Here is a 21276-nt window from a genome sequence, read left to right as displayed (position 1 = left end):
TGGGCAAACGCGGCAGGACAGGGTACCACCAGCAACACTGCCTCCCTTGGGTTCACCAGACTCACCACCAGACCCGCCTCAGCAGCAGCAGTAGCCCAGCCATTGCGTGGTTCACAACATTCACAAACATCAGACGATGCTGACACTGTCACTTTCCGGACTAGTGCTCTTGAGGTCTCCCAGTGTTCATCAAACACAACAACCAACAGCCCTTCGGTGTGCAGCGCTACGGTTGAGTTGTCTGTCTCTGAGATGTTTGAGCACAAGAGGAAATTGCCAGCAAATGACCCCCGGGCCGTGGCAGTAACAGCCAGCCAGCATAGCCAAGCTTCTGGCCTGCGAAATGCTGCCATATCGAGTGGTGGAGACAAACAGCTTCAAGGGCATGATGTCAGTGGCCATCCCACGTTACGTTGTTCCCAGCCGCTACCACTTTGCGCGCTCTGCAGTGCCTGAGTTGCATGAGCACGTGGTCAGCTAAATAACCCGAAGCTTGAAGAATGCCGTTGCCTGCAAGGTTCACCTCACCACTGACACCTGGACGAGTGCGTTCGGCCAGGGTCGATACATCTCCCTTACCGCGCACTGGGTGAACCTTGTGGAGCCTGGCAGCGATTCCTCACCTGCTACGGCGCGGGTGTTGCCCACGCCGCAAACAGCTGGATAACAACAGCAGCACCTACCTCTCTGACTCCTTCTCCTCCAACGCATCTCAAAGCTGTACCTCATCCGGAAATGCTAACCCAGCACCAGCAGCAGTAGGATCGTGGAAGCAGTGCAGCACAGCTGTTGGCATGCGTCAGCAAGCGTTGCTGAAGCTGATCTGCCTTGGGGATAAGCAGCACACAGGGGAGGAAATTTGGAGGGGAATAAAGGAACAGACGGATTTGTGGCTGGCACCGCTGGACCTGAAACCGGGCATGAAGCTAGACACCTGGCACGAACTGGCAATGTACGCAATAGAGGTGCTGGCTTGCCCGGCAGCCAGCGTTATGTCGGAACGCTGTTTCAGTGCTGCCGGAGGCATCATCACAGATCGGCGTATCCGCCTCTCCACAGAAAATGCAGACCGTCTGACTCAAATTAAAATGAATCAATCCTGGATTGGAAACGACTACGCAACACTCCTGGACCCCAACCAAGTAACATGACCGATGAACATCTGGGATGGTTTAGCGTTTCCGGTCCCTGTTTATTGAACCTCTCATCTGTATTACATTTATGACTGCATGGCGGCAAAAAGCATTGCTGCTATATCCGCACGCTTTTTGTCCTCATGCAAGGCCTGGGTTGTTGTGTCTCACAAAGCGTGGCCTTCTCCTCCTGCGCCTCCTCCTGTTCCATCACGTGTGCTGCTGCTGCTGCTGCTGCTGCTGGGTTACCGTTGCCGCGTGGTCCCTGTTTATGGAACCTCTTATCTTTATTACATTTATGACTACATGGCGGTACAAAGCATGCTATCCGCACGCTTTTTGTCCTCATGCAAGGCCTAGGTTGTTGTGTCTCACAAAGCGTGGCCTTCTCCTCCTGCGCCTCCTCCTGTTCCATCACGTGTGCTGCTGCTGCTGCTGCTGCTGGGTTAGCGTTGCCGGTCCCTGTTTATGGAACCTCTTATCTTTATTACATTTATGACTACATGGCGGTACAAAGCATGCTATCCGCACGCTTTTTGTCCTCATGCAAGGCCTGGGTTGTTGTGTCTCACAAAGCGTGGCCTTCTCCTCCTGCGCCTCCTCCTGTTCCATCACGTGTGCTGCTGCTGCTGCTGCTGCTGGGTTAGCGTTGCCGCGTGGTCCCTGTTTATTGAACCTCTTATCTTTATTACATTTATGACTACATGGCGGTACAAAGCATGCTCTCCGCACGCTTTTTGTCCTCATGCAAGGCCTGGGTTGTTGTGTCTCACAAAGCGTGGCCTTCTCCTCCTGCGCCTCCTCCTGTTCCATCACGTGTGCTGCTGCTGGGTTAGCGTTGCCGCGTGGTCCCTGTTTATTGAACCACTTATCTTTATTACATTTATGACTGCATGGTGGTACAAAGCATGCTATCCGCACGCTTCTTGTCCTCATGCAAGGCCTGGGTTGTTGTGTCTCAAAGCTGTGGCCTTCTCCTCCTGCGCCACCCTCCTCCTGTTCCATCACGTGTGCTGCTGCTGGGTTAGCATTACCGGTCCCTTTTCCTGGAACCTCTTATATGTATTACATTTATGACTGCATGCCGACAAAAAGCATGTTACCTGTGCAAAGAAAACAGACATTTCCCGCATTTAAAAGACAGTTTTCCCTTTGAAACTTTAAAATCGATTTTCTCAAAAACTATAAGCTCTTTTTGCTAAATTTTTTTTTCCTCTTGTACCCACTCCCAAGGTGCACATACCCTGTAAATTTGGGGTATGTAGCATGTAAGGAGGCTTTACAAAGCACAAAAGTTCGGGTCCCCATTGACTTCCATTATGTTCGGAGTTCGGGTCGAACACCCGAACATCGCGGACATGTTCGGCCTGTTCGGCCCGAACCCGAACATCTAGATGTTCGCCCAACACTACTACTAGCACCACATCGGCTGCATTTGACACTTTGTAGGAGTTATTTAGTGGGGAAATCACTGATGCACAGCCATTCTTGTTACAACAAGATGAAGGCGCTAAGCAAGTTACACCACCTCATATGGTTAGGCGACACTATGGACGTAACGTGTGAGGAGGAGGATGATGAAGTACCTGCTGTTGGTGCAGTTTATGAGGTGTCTGAGGCAAGCGAAGCTGGGGAGGATGATTATGATGATACGGATGCCACTTGGGTTCCCAATAGAGGAGATGAACAGGGGTGACAGTTCAGAGGGGGAGTCAGAGAGAAGTAGGAGGAGACGAGTTGCTGAAAGAAGCTGAGGGAGCTCGTCCTCAGAAACAGCTGGTGGCAGTGTCTGGTGCCATGTATCGCCACCTATGGACAGCCAGCCAACATGCCCTTCAACATCAGCTGCTGAGGCCACCATAGTGCCATCACCCCAGGGGGGCTCAGTGGTTTGGAATTTTTTTGTGTGTCTGCCGTAGATCAGAGCAATGCCATCTGTTCTCTCTGCCTCCAAAAATTGAGCCGTGGAAAGGCCAACACCCACGTAGGGACAACTGCCTTACGAAGGCACATGCTGAAAAGGCACAAACTGCAATGGGAAGACCACCTGAGGAAAAGCAGCACACAAAAGAAAAGCCACCCTCCTTCTCCTCTTCCTCCTTCAGGTGCATCATCTTCAGCCGCTTTCTCCCTTGCACCTTCACAATCACAGCCACCCTCCTCCACTCCGCCTCTCACCTTGAGCGGTTCCTGCTTCTCTGCCCACAGCAGCCAGGTGTCTGTGAGGGAAATCTTTGAGCAGAAGAAGCCAATGTCTGCCAGTCACCCCCTTGCACGGTGTTTGACAGCTGGCTTGGTGGAACTGTTAGCTCGCCAGCTGTTACCATACCAGCTGGTGGACTCTGAGGCCTTCCGAAAATCAAGGGTCAAGGGTCCACCTGACCACGGATGCCTGGTCTGCCAAGCACGGTCAGGGCAGGTACATTACTTACACAGCCCATTGGGTAAACCTGGTGACCGATGGCAAGCAGGGAGTACGTGGCTGTGCAGAGGAACTTGTGACACCTCCACGGCTTGCAGGCAGGCCTGCTGCCACCTCCTCTCCTCCTGCTACATCCTCTTCACTGTCGTCCTCCTCCTCCTCCTTGGCTGAGTGGCAGTTCAACTCTACTGGTGCTGCGATCTCCTCTCCAGCTACACAGCCACAGCTCCCAGGGCCTATGCTGCATGCCAGGTACGACGGTGTCACGCCATCTTAGACATGTCTTGTCTCAAAGTGGAGAGTCACACTGGAGCAGCTCTCCTGGCTGCTCTTAACAAACAGCTGGACCCCGCACCAACTGGACATCGGCAACGTGGTGTGTGACAACAGCAGCAATCTCATTTCGGCTTTGAATTTGGGAAAGTTGACACATGTACCCTGCATGGCACATGTGCTCAATCTCCTAATTCAGAGATTTGTGTCTAAGTACCCAGGCTTACAGGACGGCCTGAAGCAGTCCAGGAAGTTGTGTGGGCATTTCAGGCGATCTTACACGGCCATGGCACGCTTTGCCGATATTCAGCGGAGAAACAACTTGCCGGTGAGACGCTTGATTTGTGATAGCTGATCGCTGAAATTCGACCCTCCTGATGTTCGACCGCCTGCTACAACAGGAGAAAGCCATCAGAGGGGGGAGGAGGAGGAGGAGGAAGAGTCGTTTGGGGAAGAGGAGTCAGATGATGAAGAAGGTGTTTTGGAGTAGGAGGATGAGGCGGAAGAACAACCGCAGCAGGTGTCGCAAAGGGCTTGTGCTGCTCAACTTTCCCGTGGTATTGTTCGTGGCTGGGGGGAGGAGGAGAACTTAGCTGACATCACTGAGGAAGAGCAAGAGGAGATGGATAGTACGTCTGCATCCAACTTTGTGCAGATGGCGTCTTTCATGCTGTCCAGCCTGTTGAGGGACCCCCGTATAAAATAAAACTCAAGGGGAATGAGCTGCTATTAGACCGTCGGTATAGGCACAAAGTGGCGGAGATGTTTCCAAATCACCAGAAGGCAGAAAGGATGCAGCACTTGCAGAACAAGCTGGCAACTATGCTTTACAATGCATTTAAAGGGAACCAGAGGCCCCAGAAAAAAGTTTTTATACATACCTGGGGCTTCCTCCAGCCCCATACGCCTGGATCGCTCCCACGCCGCCGTCCTCTGCTGCCTGGATCCGCCGGTACCGGGTTCCGTCATGGCCGCCAGTCGGCCAGTCGGCCGGCTGACGTGGCCAATAGTCCGCATCACACCGAGCTCCCTCCATGTATGTACGCGTGAGGCTGCCTACTGCGCAGCCTCATGCGTACGGGTAAGGAGGGAGCCGCTGTGATGCGGACAATTGGCCGCGTCCGCCGGAAGTGACGGGACCCCGTACCGCCGATCCAGGAAGCGGAGGATGGCGGCGTGGGAGCGATCCAGGCTTATGGGGCTGGAAGAAGCCCCAGGTATGTATAAAAGCTTCTTCTTTTTTTATCACGTTCCTCTCTGGTTCCCTTTAAGGGTGATGTTACAGCACAATGCAATAAAGGTACCACTGCCAGGAATCCTTCTCCCATGTCCACGCAGGCAAGGACAGGACGCTCCAGTGATCTCATGGTGATGTCGGACATGCGAAGATTCTTTAGTCCAGCACCTCGCCTTAGCGCTTCCGGATCCACCCTCCACCAACTCCTCAACCGGCAGGTAGCCGACTACCTGGCCTTAAGTGTGGATGTAGACACTGTGAGCAGCGATGAACCCTTGGACTACTGGGTGCACAGGCTTGACCTGTGGCCAGAGCTGTCACAATTTGCCATCCAACTTCTGTCTTGCCCTGCCTCAAGTGTCCTGTCAGAAAGGACCTTAAGGACACAGGTGGAGGCATTGTCACTGAGAAGAGAAGTCGCCTAAGTCAAAAAAGTGTTCAGTACCTCACCTTTATCAAAATGAATGAGGCATGGATCCCGGAGGGCTACTGCCCGCCCGTAGACTAAGTCAATTCCCGCACACAGCATCTCTGCCTCCACGCCGTGTGACTGCCTGCCCCATGACTAAGTCGGTCCCCACACAGCATCTCTGCCAGCAGGCCGCTTGACTGCCTTCTCTGCCACCACCAACAGGGTCCACCAGGACTCCAGGCGGATTCCTGAATTTTTAAGGCCGCTGCTAGCAGCGGCCGCTATAATAATTTTTCTGGTGCCTGTACATGCCTGCCTAATTTTTCTGGCTGCACTGCGGCTGCAACAACAAAACAAAAGGCATGTACATGTGTCAATTCCCCTTCGTGATCATTACCTTGCCGCGGTGAAGGGGCTTACGTATCACAATGAAGCAATGACCTCCGGCTATATGAGTGTCTCGGGGGGTGGCACACCAAAGATAATAAGGTTGTTGCTTCATTGTGGACAGACCAAATTCGATCAGCTGGACAATCACTGTTGTTCTGTCATTGAGCTACCTCAGCTTGGCCACCATATGGGCTTGAAAACCGCTATCGCCTGCACTCTCACCATGGTGCGCACTAGTCCAGCACGGCCGTCACAACACAAACAGCTGTTTGCGGTGGGTTACACAGTGAGTTTGGTGTGTCAGTATGAAGCAGTACCCTGATTACACTACCTTATTGATGTATACACATGCAAGATGTTTTAAAGCACTTTAGGCCTCCAGTTTAGCATGCAATGTGATTTCTGCCCTTAAAACGCTGCTTTGCATCAAATCCAGATTTTTCCCCGGGACTTTTGGCGTCTATCCCATTCATCCATGCAAAAACTCAGATGTTAGACCCCTTGAAACATCTTTTCCATCACTTTTGTGGCCAGCATAAATATTTCTAGTTTTCAAAGTTCGCCTCCCCATTGGAGTCTATTGCGGTTCGCAGAAGTTCGCGCGAACCGAACTTTTGCGGAAGTTCGCGTTCGTGGTTCGCGAACCAAAAGTCTGAGGTTAGGGCCATCTCTACTTGAGAGATGAGTGAAATGATAATATCCCAGTCAGACAGCGATGTAAGGAAATGGAGAGCATGGAGAAGGAAGGAAACACAATAAGCTCCATTTTGTCCTGGTTAACTTTTGGATACTTCTTTGACATCCATGAAGAGGTGGCTAACAGTGGCAGTTAGGGACCTTTATGAGGGTCAACTATGGGCCAGGGTTGAAGATGCTCAAAGCTCAGTTCAGCTAAGCTCAGTGGTAAGCTTAAAGATAATAAAGGACTTTTCACAACCATGTTTTCTACCTTTGCCTTCAATTATAATGAGCTAGAACTTCATCTTCCCTCTCTCCCTTTGCTCCACATACTGCAAGAGAATGTTATAAGTTAGGATGCTGTAACTGGTACCCCAAAATTAATATGGCAGAAAACGATATAGAAAATGCAATCAGCATTTTTCACTCTCTCCATTAGGAGACAAAGACACAAAATCCGTAAACCAGTCATATTACAAAATATAATTTTCAGATTTGAAACCACGTCAACAACATTTACTGAGTTGGAAAGCATACTTTTTTTGCACTTCTTTTTTTACTGACCTCTTTTACTTTCCGCAAGATATTTATCCATGTACTGCAAAAACACAAAAAAACAAAAATCGTAATAGGAGACACGTGTTATACCTTTTTTTGAATGCATCTATAATACCCTTAGTAAAAAAAAAATTAGCGCAACACAAAACATTATAAACTAGAGTGTTTTATACACAGGTGTATCCAAAATAGCTATCAGAATACTGTGTAACAACTTTATAGGAGTAGGGATGGTCGGAAATGCTAATTTCCGATTCCGCGGTAAATCCGCATTTCGCCATTGCCAAATACCGATTCCGCTTTCCGCTACCAATTTCCGCATTCCGATGCGGAATTTCCGCCGGAAATCACGGAAATTCCGCCCGACTTTAACATCGATTTTCTCAAAAACTATAAGGTCTTTTTGAAAACTTTTTTTTGCATTTTGTTCAAGAGATTCTGTTTAACAAACCCTAAAATTTGGTGTTTCTAGGACTTACGGGGGCTTTGCTATTAGCCGCTAAAGTCGGCGGATTTTTACTGTAATGTAAATGCAGAAAATAGGCAGATGCAGATTTTCTGCATTTTACATTACAGTAAAAATCTGCCGACTTTAGCGGTTAATAGCAAAGCCCCCGTAAGTCCTAGAAACACCAAATTTTCAGGGTTTGTTAAACAGAATCTCCTGAACAAGATGCAAAAAAAGTTTTCAAAAAGACCTTATAGTTTGTGAGAAAATCAATGTTAAAGTCGAGCGGAATTTCCACGATTTCCGGCGGAAATTCCGCGATTTCCGGCGGAAATCCGCCTACGGCACTTGCATTACCGATTTCCACATTCCGATGCGGAAATGCAATTTCCGATCGGAATTTTGGAAATTGCATTTCCGCGGAATCCGAATGAGCATCCCTATATAGGAGTACAGGAAGATCAGTGATGCTTAATACTAGGGATAATTAGTACTAGTCTGTAAGAATGTTTTAGAGTCAAGTTAGATTATGACAGGGTTACTGTTAACAATAGGTCGTCAGATAATTTAGGGACAGGGATTGTTTCAAGAGTAGGCTGGTTGAGGGTACGCTTTTAGGGTGGCCACTAACGATCCAATCTTTTTCATCCAATCTTACCTTTTCTATGTAATATAAGAGACTGTCTATAGTATACAGTATATTCAGTGTATTCACTCAGTTTACTCTTCTACTACATGGATTTGGTAAGATTGGCCACCTAAGGCCTGGACAGAATCTAGGGGGCCTGGTGGATGCTAGTCTCTTCTAAATCTAAACAAAAAATCCAGGTGACTATAAGCGTTGGACAAAAAATGCTATATTGCCTAAGGCCCCATTTCATCTTAATACTTTTCGGACCCTGACACACCCTCCAGAGCCGACCACACTCCTTCCTGGCCCCCTGGTGATGCCCATCACCTGGCTTTGGTACCAATACTAAGACCAAGCAGATATCAGGTGGGTAGAGTAGAGTGGAGAGAGTAAATAGTCATGCTCACACTCAAATTCTTATCTGACTGTGGTATTCATAAGGGTTCAGCAGTGTTCTGTTTATGGTAGTAGCAAGTGCAGCCTTATTTCCAAACAGGCACACAGTTAACTATTGGAGATTGGGTGGCTAATATGTGGCAATAGGGCATATTCGTCTATATTATCGGTAATTGTATAAGTACATTCATCCTTTAAGGAAGTGACAAATAACAAAGCCATTAATATAGCTGTGTCCTGCATTTATATGATTTTACAGTTGCATGGAACTAACACCCTAAAACATCAGAGTGCCGACATGCTAGATAAGTACCTGCATTCTTGTGAATCTGGAGCCAGAAGCAGCAATGTCCTTCCGTCACTCAGAGATAGCCCCAGACAACTGCTCCTCTGTATGCCAGCTGGCAGCTTAGGCATTTCTCCTAGTTCTGTGCCCTGTAGTATTGCTTGGCATCGAGACAATAGTGGAATTTCAAGGTCAGCTGAAGAATCTGGGTCCCGAGACACCAAGAGGTTTCCTTCATGTGTGAGCTGGAGGTATCTCTCCTTCCATTGCTTGAAAAGGAAGCCACCTAGGACCCAATTGAGAAACAAAGCACAGAGTGAATTAAACTATAGTGGCAAGTCAGGGATCACCAGTATTACCTTGTAAAAGGTAATTTACCATAATTTTACCCTGTCATTAAGTATAGTATCTCACAAACAAAAGTGAATGCACCACTCACACTGTAAATATTTGACTATATCTTTTCATTGGACAACACTAAAGATATGGCACTTTAATACAATGTAAAGTAGTCAATGTACTGCTTGCAAAGCAGTGTAAATTTGCTCTCGGATAAAAATTACTCAACACATCCTGTTTTTAGCCTTTGAATCCAAGATGACAAAGAAGAGAATGAATAACGGATGTTATTTTTTTTTAGTGTCTGATGGTAATGACATTTTACCTTGAACTTAGTATTGTCCCTCTTAGAGGTAAGCCATTGTTTTTTGGGGGTGCCTTTTCTGTCCCATTTGTTACCCTTACAGCACCCATTTTTTGGTGGGCTTTGCCATATGTTCATTGTTGTTGAACAATTATTTTTCTTGGCATGTGACCTACATATTTGAAGCCCAAAGAACCCGATTGAGGATTGAATTTCCTCACCTGCTATTATAATGTGGTTGGTTGATGTATACAGATGCAAGATGTTTGAAAGCACTTTAGGCCTGCAATTTAGCATGCAATGTGATTTCTGCCCTTAAAACGCTGCTTTGGGTCAAATCCAGATTTTTCCCCGGGATTTTTGGCGTCTATCCTACTCATTCATGCAAAAACTCAGATGTTAGACCCCTTGAAACATCTTTTCCATCACTTTTGTGGCCAGCATAAGTGTTTCTATTTTTCAAAGTTCGCCTCCCCATTGAAGTCTATTGCGGTTCGCGAACCGAAAATCAGAGGTTCTGGCCATCTCTAGTGTCTCTGTGCTTTTTCCACTGTTTCCTTAGGAAGTGTTTGGACTCCTCTGGGCAACACACATCCCGCTATTCCAAGTACACTTACACCTTTGGAATATGCTGGAATCATTACTGAATGCAGGCATTGACAGATCACGTTTGTACGTTTTTTTTCTGAATCCAAGGCTGTCCCTGCCTCTCGGTCAGGCACTAAGAGTCATCTCATTCTCATATTCAATCTGAGCCCAGACATGTTCCGCGGATTAAAGGACATTCCCAGAGCTCAGAAGCAGTTTCTATGGATTAAAATGCAATTATATCTGTAGCAGTGACACTAATCTTCAGCAGCACACACGCTATAGCAGAGCTCTGAATAGAAGCAGGAGACATTACAGGACGGCATGTCATACAGAACCCCAGTCAGATTGGGTAGAAAGCACACAGCAGCAAGTTCCTTTTAAAGAATGGGGCATAATGAATATGCTAAACTGTTCCCAGCATGCTCGCTGATCAGTACCCACGTTTGCTTCAATAAACTTTTTACAGAAATTTCTGTGATGCTTTGTTGAAGCAAAATGCCCTAAAGTCTTGTGCTGCGCATGTGCAGGATGCTCACGGAGACGGGAGCTTGGTCAAGGACGCGCACGGCCAGGACCGCGCAGACGCAGTGGCCAAAACTCAGCCGCTGCAGAGGACCAGAGGATTGTCCTGTGACGGTGCAGACACAGGGGGCTGGTAGAATCCCCAGGTAAGTTAAAGTCTTTTTTTCAGTTCAGGTTCCCTTTAACTCCCAAAACTGCACCATGTATTCCTCCTTAAAGAGAACTGAGGTTGTGGTGGTGGTGGGGGGGGGGGGGCATATAGGACACAGCTCTCTCTCTCTGGCCACACCCCTGCCTCCCTGATGCACAATCTCTCTCCTTCAAGCGTCATCACCCAAAGGTTGTGCAAGGGAAAGTGGAGCAGTGCCGGCCTCAGGAGCGGGAGCGGTGGAGAGAGGCGGGGATTACGGCTACCTGCTCCGCCCAGCCCCCCAGATCAGGTAGCCTAGCTAGCTTTTTTAAACTATATGAGCCCACCTCGGGCCCTCTTTAAAGTGAAACTTAAGTCAGTTTATTAACTTTATTTCCTGTAATTTTCAACTTTGGTGCCGCCCCCTCGCATCATTTTCTCAGCTGCCGAGGTAATCTGTGCTAACAATGACTACAGACCCCTCATGAGCACGTAAACAAACAAAAATGTATTATACAACACTAAAGGATTCCTCGTCTCTAATACACTTTATGAGACCCCTTATTAATCCCTTATTGATTGCATCATCCCCTAAACACTGCCACTTGGGCAGCATCAATAGCGCTAATCAGCATCTTGTTATAAGTAAGCTGTTAGAGGCATACACATCTCTGACTGGCTACCTTGTTTTTAATAGAAATGTTGACTGCACTGGATAGTTGTATCTATAATGCTGCTTTCACAGTGGGACGTTACAGGCGCACGTTAGAGCAGCCTGTAACGCAGCCCACCGCACAGTAATGAAAAATCAATGGGCTGTTCACAGTGCCCACGTTGCGTTACATTGTAACGCTGCACCTCAAGATAACGTACTGCATGCAGTACTTTATACGCGGCTAAGCCGCGTTAGACTGCTTGCACATGCTCAGTAATGTTGGGGAGGAGGGGAGAGCGGCCAGGCACATGGCTAATTAATATTCACTGCACGATGTGACATGCAGTGTTTACTTCCTGGAGCGGCTGCTCTGTGAGGCGATTGGCTGGCGGCATCACATGATGCCGCATGCGTCCAAGAGTACGCATCACGGCATCACGGACGCCAGAGTGAGCTGCACAACGCGGCTCAGTCTGACGTCCACATCCAGTACCACCAGGCGTTGCGTTAGCGGCATGTTATGCGACCATAACGTCCCCTAAAATGCAACGTCTTGGTGTGAAAGTAGCCTTATTCTAATCCTAAATCGGGATTTTCTGGAAATCACAATTATTTTTTGTTTAACCATTTCACCACTAAGGAGTTTTTCCCCTTATGGACCAGATCAATTTCCAGCTTTCAGCACTCCTTCCATTAATTTGCCAAAAACTTTATCACTACTTATCACAACAAAATGATCTGTATCTTGTTTTTTTTCGCCACCAAGTAGGCTTTCTTTCGGTGGTACTTTTTGGTAAGAATATTCTATACTAAATGCATTTTAAGGGGAATAATACGAAAGAAATGTAAAAAAAATCATTATTTCTTAATTTTCAGCCATTATAGCTTTAAATTAATATGCGCAACTGACTGTGGATACAATACACACATTTTATTTGTCCATTTGTCTCAGTTATTACAGCATTTAAATTATGTCCCTAGTACAATATATGGCGACAATATATTATTTGGAAATAAAGGGTTTTTTTTCCAGCTGTGAGTCCGTCACTAATTACAAGCCCTAATTTGCAAAAATTACAGTAATATACCCTCATGACATACATAAAAACTTGTACTGTATGTATTTTTTATGTCATTTTTTTTAAAAAATATATACAAATGTTTTATTTTGGGAACTATAGTAGAGTGGGGGAGGTAAGGGGTAAATTTTAACGGGGGATTTATGTATGTCTGTTTAATTGAATGTAATAGGTGGTAATTTTTTACTATTTGGCCACTAGATGTCCCCCCACTTTATATTTCTGGCACTGTGCACAGTACACAGGAAATAGTGTATGGTTTTACTTTCACTATCTTATTGATCACAGGCACTTGGATCAGTGCACAGCAGTCTCTGAGCGGGATCGAGTGCTGGCCAAGGGTATTGTCCTCCATACTCACCCCACTCTCTCTTCACACTATATGGGGCTGAATTAACAGCAGCAGAGCAGCCAGCTCAGACCGATCAGTCTACTAATGGGCGGTGACATGAATGCGCATGGGAGCATGCGCAGGAACAATACCGTGGAGGTATGTATATCTATGCCCCTGGAGCTAAGATGAAGTCTCCGGGATATACTGTATGAAATACATTAAGGGCCCGTTTCCACCTGTACGGTGGGAATCGCCGCGGCAAAAATTTGCATGCGGATGCGAATTTCGCATGCGGTTGTATGCGAATTTTCATGCGAATTCGCATACGATTTCGCATGGATGACTATGTATGCGAATTTAACCATGGCAGTGCCTGTGTGCTTTTCCATTGTTTCTATGCGAAATCGTATGCGAATTTGCATGAAAATTCGCATAACAAAACCGCATGCGAATTTCCTGTTTAGGGCTCGTTTCCACTATTGCGGTGCAGAATCGCCTGGATTCCACCGCTGTTGAAATTCCATGAATTAGCATGCGGATGCGAATTTTTGCGCGTTTTTTGCCGCGAATTCGCATGCGAATTCGCATAGGTGAGGGTATATGCGAAATTAACCATGTCACTGCCTGTTTGAATTACATTGGTACCTATGCGAATTCGCATGCGAATTCGCATGAAAATTCGCATACCATAGCCGCATGCGAATTTCCTAATACATTAGCGGCGATTCGCATGCATTCCACTCGCAGGCGAATTCGTTGGCTCTTTTGTGCGTTTTTTTACCGCTGAAAAAAACGCACCTCAACAACGCTACAGTGGAAACAGGCCCATCCACTTGCATTACATGTGCGAATCTGCATGCGTTGGACGCATGCAGATTCGCGATAGTGGAAACGTGCCCTAAATACATTGTATGCGAATCGCATAGCAGTATGCGGTATGCGAATTCTGATGGCTCTGCTGTGCAGATTTTTTCTGCACAGAAAAACGCTCAGAAATCCTGACAAGTGGAAACAGTCCCATTCACTTGTGTTGTCTAACTCTATGCGAATCTGCATGCAGGAAACGCATGCAGATTCGCTCTAGTGGAAACGGGCCCTAAGTGGTTTACAGCTAAAAATCTAAGTGTAAGGTTTTTATAATCTCAGCTGAAGGACAACAGATTTTCGAATGTTTCATAGTTTCAAACTTTAACTATTGATCTTTTTTATTAGTTCTCCACACTTAGAAGTGTTTCTTTGCAATGTAAAAGTTTTATAGCATGTAATGAGCTATCAGTGAGAGAGTTATGCTACAGTCTGACTTCAGAGAAGGTGCCATTTACAGACCTGAATTCGTAATCCTTATAGTCAGAAAAATAGGAAATAAGGAGCCTTGTTATATACAGTGGCTTGCAAAAGTATTCGGCCCACTTGAAGTTTTCCACATTTTTTCACATTACTGCCACAAACATGAATCAATTTTATTGGAATTCCACGTGACAGACCAATACAAAGTGGTGTACACGCGAGAAGTGGAACGAAAATCATACATGACTCCAAGCATTTTTTAAAATAAATAACTGCAAAGTGGGGTGTGCGTAATTATTCGGCCCCCTGAGTCAATACTTTGTAGAACCACCTTTTGCTGCAATTACAGCTGCCAGTCTTTTAGGGTATGTCTCTACCAGCTTTGCACATCTAGAGACTGAAATCCTTGCCCATTCTTCTTTGCAAAACAGCTCTAGCTCAGTCAGATTAGATGGACAGCGTTTGTGAACAGCAGTTTTCAGATCTTGCCGCAGATTCTCGATTGGATTTAGGAAAAAGACTTTCACTGGGCCATTCTAACACATGGATATTATTTTGTTTTAAACCATTCCATTGTTGCCCTGGCTTTATGTTTAGGGTTGTTGTCCTGCTGGAAGGTGAACCTCCGCCCCAGTCTCAAGTCTTTTGCAGACTCTAAGCGGTTTTCTTCCAAGATTGCCCTGTATTTGGCTCCATCCATCTTCCCATCAACTCTGACCAGCTTCCCTGTCTCTGCTGAAGAGAAGCACCCCTAGAGCATGATGCTGCCACCACCATATTTGACAGTGGGGATGGTGTGTTCAGAGTGATGTTCAGTGTTAGTTTTCCGCCACACATAGCGTTTTGCATTTTGGCCAAAAAGTTCCATTTTGGTCTCATCTGACCAGACCACCTTCTTCCACATGGTTGCTGTGTCCCCCACATGGCTTGTGGCAAACTGCAAACGGGACTTCTTATGCTTTTCTGTTAACAATGCCTTTCTTCTTGCCACTCTTCCATAAAGGCCAACTTTGTGCAGTGCACGACTGATAGTTGTCCTATGGACAGATTCCCCCACCTGAGCTGTAGATCTCTGCAGCTCGTCCAGAGTCACCATGGGCCTCTTGATTGCATTTCTGATCAGCACTCTCCTTGTTCGGCCTGTGAGTTTAGGTGGACGGCCTTGTCTTGGTAGGTGTACAGTTGTGCCATACTCCTTCCATTTCTCAATGATCGCTTGAACAGTGCTCCTTGGGGTGTTCAAGGCTTTGGAAATCTTTTTGTAGCCTAAGCCTGCTTTAAATTTCTCAATCACTTTATCCCTGACCTGTCTGGTGTCTTCTTTGGACTTCATGGTGTTGTTGCTCCCAATATTCTCTTAGACAACCTCTGAGGCCGTCGCAGAGCAGCTGTATTTGTACTGACATTAGATTACACACAGGTGCACTCTATTTAGTCATTAGCACTCATCAGGCAATGTCTATGGGCAACTGACTGCACTCAGACCAAAGGGGGCTGAATAATTACGCACACCCCACTTTGCAGTTATTGATTTTTTAAAAATGTTTGCAATCATGTTTGATTTTCGTTCCACTTCTCACGTGTACACCACTTTGTATTGGTCTTTCATGTGGAATTCCAATAAAATTCATTCATGTTTGTGGCAGGAATGTGACAAAATGTGGAAAACTTCAAGGGGGCTGAATACTTTTGGAAACCACTGTATATTTATTCTGCCATTTCACATTACTTCAGATACTCTCAAAAGCTATGTTCACTTGCTAGATTAAATTTACCAAAAGAAGCCAATAATGACCACCTCTGCTGAGAATCGAGCATTTGTGCAGCAGCCTCTGAGGGGAATCGACTTAGCTAAATGCTGGCCAAGGGCATTGTCCTCTGCACTGACCCCACCCACTCTGTGACGCTCCTCCACACTATATGGTACTGATAACAGCAGCAGAGCAGCCTGCTCATTTCCTGTCCTATACCTGAAGCAGTTAATCTGTCTTTTGTGTACTATACTAAATATGCTCTGTTCTGTCCCATTTCACATCCACTACAGCTGTGTGCTGATAAGACACTGGAATTCATCTAAGGAAAAATCTATCTGGCAGGTAAATCTAACAGAAAATTGTATGGTGTGGCATCCATTCATCAAAGGCTGCTAGGTACACACCATACAATTTTCTGTTAGATTTACCTGCCAGATGAACATGCTGGAAAAAAAAATCTATCTGGCAGGTAACAGAAAAACTAACAGAAAATTGTATGGTATGTACCTAGCATAAGGCGGCTCTCTGAATCTGGAAAAAAAGATGCACCCATGCACATGAAATACTGCTTTTTTATTATGCCTTTATACAATGTACACACAATACGTTTTTTTTCCACTCGATTTACCACCCGATTGTTTCTGCGCTCGATTCTCTTATCTTCTGCTCGTTTTTCTTATCTTTTTCCATTCACTTCTATGAGAAATCGAGCCAAAAAACTATCGGAAGGAATATCGGAAATGTTGGAAATGATCTATCGAACCATCTATCGAGGGTAAAAATGTATGGCGTATTCTTAGCATTACAAATTAACCTTACATTTGTGATAGTAGTCCTTTCATGTAATTATCTGTGACACGTCCTACCAGGTGTTTTCTTCTAAGTGTACAACCAGTCTTTTGTGGCCCCCTTACAAATTGTTTGAATCTTGTTGCTGTCACCAAATTTCCAAATAAGCACTTACACCAGGCTTTCTCAACCAAGGTTCCCTGGAACTCCAAGGTTCCTTGAGTACGCTGCAGTTCCTTGACATTTTCCCCCATCGTGAGGGAAGTATAATAGCGAGCACATTATAATAGGAGATACTGTAAAAAGCAGCACTCAATTGGGGGTCAGAATAATAATGAGCATATTAATAAAAAAACACTAGAATAAGGAGACAGTATAATGAGGGGCTCTGTAATAGGGGGTAGTGACATAAACAGCCGCACCTACTTTTAGAGTCCATGCCTCCTGCAAAAAAAATGCAGGGGTTCCTTGAGATCCAAAAAATATTTGCAGGGGTTCCCCCAGGTTAAAAAGGTTGAGAAAGGCTGACTTACAGTATTTTTATTTTAAAATCTCAATGGGGATACTGCTTGTTTCTGGATTGTGCGCTTTTGAAGTCTCTTTGCTGAAGATCGTAGTATACTGCAGATTATTACTGGCCACCCGTTTTAGATGGAGGGATTGCTTATATCGCTGAGAATTTAACGTTGCTTATTACAGTGATTTTGCATTAGCAGCGCCTATATATAATGTGTCCTGGAGTATGGCTTATCACTTTGGACTGTATGGTGATATCGCAAATACCGATGACCTGAACAGTTCGCCGGCGGACAGTTCTCAGCGAATTTCCACTGCGAACATATGGTGCGTTCGACCCGCCCCTTACACATCATCACAGAACCCCAAACAGCCCTTTTGAGGGCTAGTACATCGGTCTCCTGTGTTTATGTGACACCTCACAACTCACTGACACCCTGAGCTGTGTGCACACTACTGCTGTTGCCTCATTAAAGAACAAGCGACACCCATGCTAACCTAGAAATAAAAAACACATATATAAGTAGATAAATACTACTTCTACTTACATAACAGATGTATTGTGCTATCCACGTAATTCCTGTGAATTTTATAAAGGAAAAGCAGAAAATTCTATTCTAGGCAGTGGCCATCTTGCCAAGCTAATGCTGCCATCATATCCTCCCAGACTCTTGTTACCCCCCCCCCCCCTTCTCCCCCCCTGTGAAGATGTTGATGACCACACTTGTTTTACCATCCTTGCAAGATGGACTCCCAGGTTACCAAGGGCAGGCCGGGGAAAGGGTGTGAACATTGTGGGGGCCCATAAAAGTTTTGATGGGGTGCCCCATGATTAGGGGGTGCCCCGGGATCCGTTGAAAAGGGCTCCTGAGCTGCCTGGATAAAAAGGGCTCCTCCATTAATATCAATATTATTTCTGCAAACATGGGCTACAAGGTGGTGAAAAGGGCTCCCGAGTTTTGATATAGGCTACAAGCGGGCGCCCATCTGTAGCCCATAATTTTTTTTTGGCTACAAGGTTTTCGGCCACAGTAGGGCACCCCTTTGTAGCCCATATTTTTATTTGGCTACAAGGTTTTCGGCTACAAGGTTTTTGATTCTGCTACAAAAGGGCGCCCTTTTATAGACAAGATTTTTGATTCGAGGGTGCAGGGGAGGTTAGGATTAGGCATCGCAAGTGGGGGGGGAGGGTCTTAGGGTTAGGCACCACCTGGGGGGTCTTAGGGTTAGGCACCACCAGGGGAGTATTAGGGTTAGGTACCACCTGGGGAGTCTTAGGGTTAGGCACCACCTGGGGGGGGGGGAGTCTTAGGGTTAGGCACCACCTGGGGGTCTTAGGGTTAGGCGCCACCTGGGGTGTCTTCGGGTTAGGCACCACCTGGGGAGTCTTAGGGTTAGGCACCACCTGGGGAGTCTTAGGGTTAGGCACCACCTTGGGGGTTAGGGTTAGGCACCATCAGGGGAGGGTTCTGTGTGAGAGTAGGGAGCAGTTAGGTCATAATAATCACTTTAGCTATATCTAGAGCCCTTTTATAGCCCAACAAAGGGTAAAGGTCCTGATTCACGTCAGGGCGGTAACATTTATGTGTGCACTTTGCGCATTTATGCAAGCAACACAATATGCATTGCATAAATAGCACGACTCACATTTTGAGCTCAAAGCATGTGCTGCATGTATAACATGTTATGCGCATTTGGCCAGTGGGTTTAATTATGCAGACGAAGGAGCTATATACAGGTGAAAATAAAAAAAAATAGAATATCGTGCAAAAGTCCTTTTATTTCAGTTAGGCCTCTTTTCCACGGACTGTTACCAAGCAGCAGTGAGCAGATACCAGGCAGCAACAAGCAGTTACCAGGCAGTAGTGAGCAGTTGTGAGAGTTTGAGGGTTCTTTTCCGTTAGCCGGGCGCATCCTGTAGGTGGCGACAAATCTCCACCAGAGTTACATCTTTCCCTACTATCCATGGCGGCCTGGAGGGGGAATAGTAATTAGCGCCACCTGCCGGATGCACCTGGCTAATGGATAAGTACCAGTTTGAGAAGCTTTTCACTGCCTATCAACCGTCTGTGGAAAAGAGGCCTAAAAGGTGAAACTAATAGGAATCCTTTGCGGGTGTTTTGGATGAATTAGCTGATTAGGGTCTCACACTTTGAGCCTAAGGGACTGTACACACTGAAAAACGCAAGCACATGCGTTTTTAAAATCGCAAGTGCATGTAATTTTAAAAACGCATTGTATGTTTTAAAAAACGCATGCGCTTTTGCCTGCGTTTTTGATGCGTTTGCGTTTTTCTTGTAATTGCTGATTGGCTAAAGAATCCTTTGTTTTTTTTCTAGTTTACTTTTCAACAGGAATCAGGAAATTGCAGAGTCTTCTGGGATACTGACTTCTGAAAAACGCAGGTAAAAACGCAAGCGAATGCGTTTTTAATGCGTTTTTCAAGCGCTGCGCTTAAAAAAGCAAGCAGGCACTGCGATTTGCGTTTTTCTAAAAACGCATCGCACCAGTGTGTACAAATCATCACGATTTTCATTCTTTTTCAAAAGACCTTGCGATTTTAAAAACGCATGCATTTTTAAAAACGCAACGCAAGCGCTGCAGTGTGTACAGGCCCTAAGGCCTCTTTTCCATGAACTGTTGAGCTGTGTGTTCTGCAAGCAGTTACCAGGCAGCAGTAAGCAGTTACCAGGCAGCAACAAGCAGTTACCAGGCAGCAGTGAGCAGTTGTGAGAGTTTGAGAGGGATTTCACTGCCTAAAAACAGTTTGTGGAAAAGAGGCCTAAAATATCGAACATTTTTACAATATTCTTCGGCCTCTTTTCCACGGATGCGTAAAAGTAGAAAAAAGTACCAACCATGGTTACCTCTGAGGAAGCAGGTTGATCCTGTGAAACGGCTGTCAGGCTTCCACACTTGTTAGGTCATTTGGTATGGGGATGAATTAAGGCCTCCTTTCCACGAACAGTTGAGCTGGGTGCCCAGCAAGCAGTTACCAGGCAGAAGTAAGCAGTTATCATGCAGCAACAAGCAGTTACCAGGCAGCAGTGAGCAGTTGAGAGAGTTTGAGAGGCATTTCACTGCTGCTGTTGGTGCCCAGATACTTTTTTCTACTTTTACGCATGGATATGGTCTATTGGTCTGGAGGCACAACTAGAGTAACCTGCTACACCCTACCTGTCTACAGTCTGCAAGCATCTTGTGCCAATCAATCTTCTTCCTTTACTGAACTCTTTTCCACAGACATAGGCAGTGAAATGCCTCTCAAACGCTCACAACTGCTCAATGCTGTCTGGTAACTGCTTGTTGCTGTCTGGTAACTTCTCACTGCTGCCTGGTGCTCAGCAAGCAGTTACCAGGCAGCAGCGAGCAGTTACCAGGCAGCAGCGAGCAGTTACCAAGCAGCAGCAAGCAGTTGTAAGAGCTGAGAGTAATTTCCCTGCCTATCTACTGCCCGTGTAAAAGAGGCCTCACTGCTGCCTGGTTAATGCTCACTGCTGCCTGGTAACTGTTTGCTGAGCACACAGTTCAACTGCTGGTGGAAAAGAGGCCTAATGCTTCATACACACTTGAGATAAAAGTCTTTGGAAAATGAAAGATCACAGACCAATCTTACCACCCTTCCATGTAGTATGAGAGCCATACCTACACAGTCTATTCTATGGAGCTGAACTCCCCATCAGATAAAATCTTTGCAAGATGCTGCACACAAAGATGCTGTAGACATTCAAAAGATCAGTATCTGCAGAAGATCCGTTCCTGCAAAAGATCCATTCCTGCAAAATGCATTCATAGTCTATGAGATCTGCAGATCCTCATACACACTTGGTTTAACAGATAATCATCTGCAGATCAGATCCACCAGGATGGAGTAGCGGGAGGAACGCCGCGGAGAGGGTCGGGGAGACGGGACGCCGCTTATCCACCAGACCTGGGGCAGACCTCGCTGTTACACCATATGTGATGCGCTAAGACACAAGTGGAGATCACGTAAGTGCGCATTCAGTGCGCGGGAGGCTTTCAAGTGTTTTGCAATATTACACTATTGTGCTTTTATGTTTTTATATGGAGGAAATTTTAATATTAAAGAAAAAGGTGAAGAACAGTATCAA

At 46.0% G+C, this 21276-nt stretch overlaps 1 protein-coding gene across 1 annotated transcript in view; it reads right to left on the bottom strand.

Moving 5' to 3' along the window:
* LOC137528907 (uncharacterized) overlaps positions 1-21276 on the bottom strand; it is a 55750-nt gene that overhangs the window by 8293 nt on the left and 26181 nt on the right. Inside the window, exons 2-3 of the mRNA XM_068250669.1 lie at positions 8892-9150; positions 7110-7143 (exon numbers count right to left, since the gene is read on the bottom strand). Of these exons, the coding sequence (XP_068106770.1) occupies positions 7110-7143; positions 8892-9150 (293 nt within the window). The remainder of the gene's footprint in view (positions 1-7109; positions 7144-8891; positions 9151-21276) is intronic.

The sequence above is a fragment of the Hyperolius riggenbachi genome, chromosome 8 (assembly GCF_040937935.1).
Source record: "Hyperolius riggenbachi isolate aHypRig1 chromosome 8, aHypRig1.pri, whole genome shotgun sequence".
In the NCBI taxonomy this organism is placed as follows: Eukaryota; Metazoa; Chordata; class Amphibia; order Anura; family Hyperoliidae; genus Hyperolius; species Hyperolius riggenbachi.
This window is presented reverse-complemented; position numbering and strand designations above follow the sequence as displayed.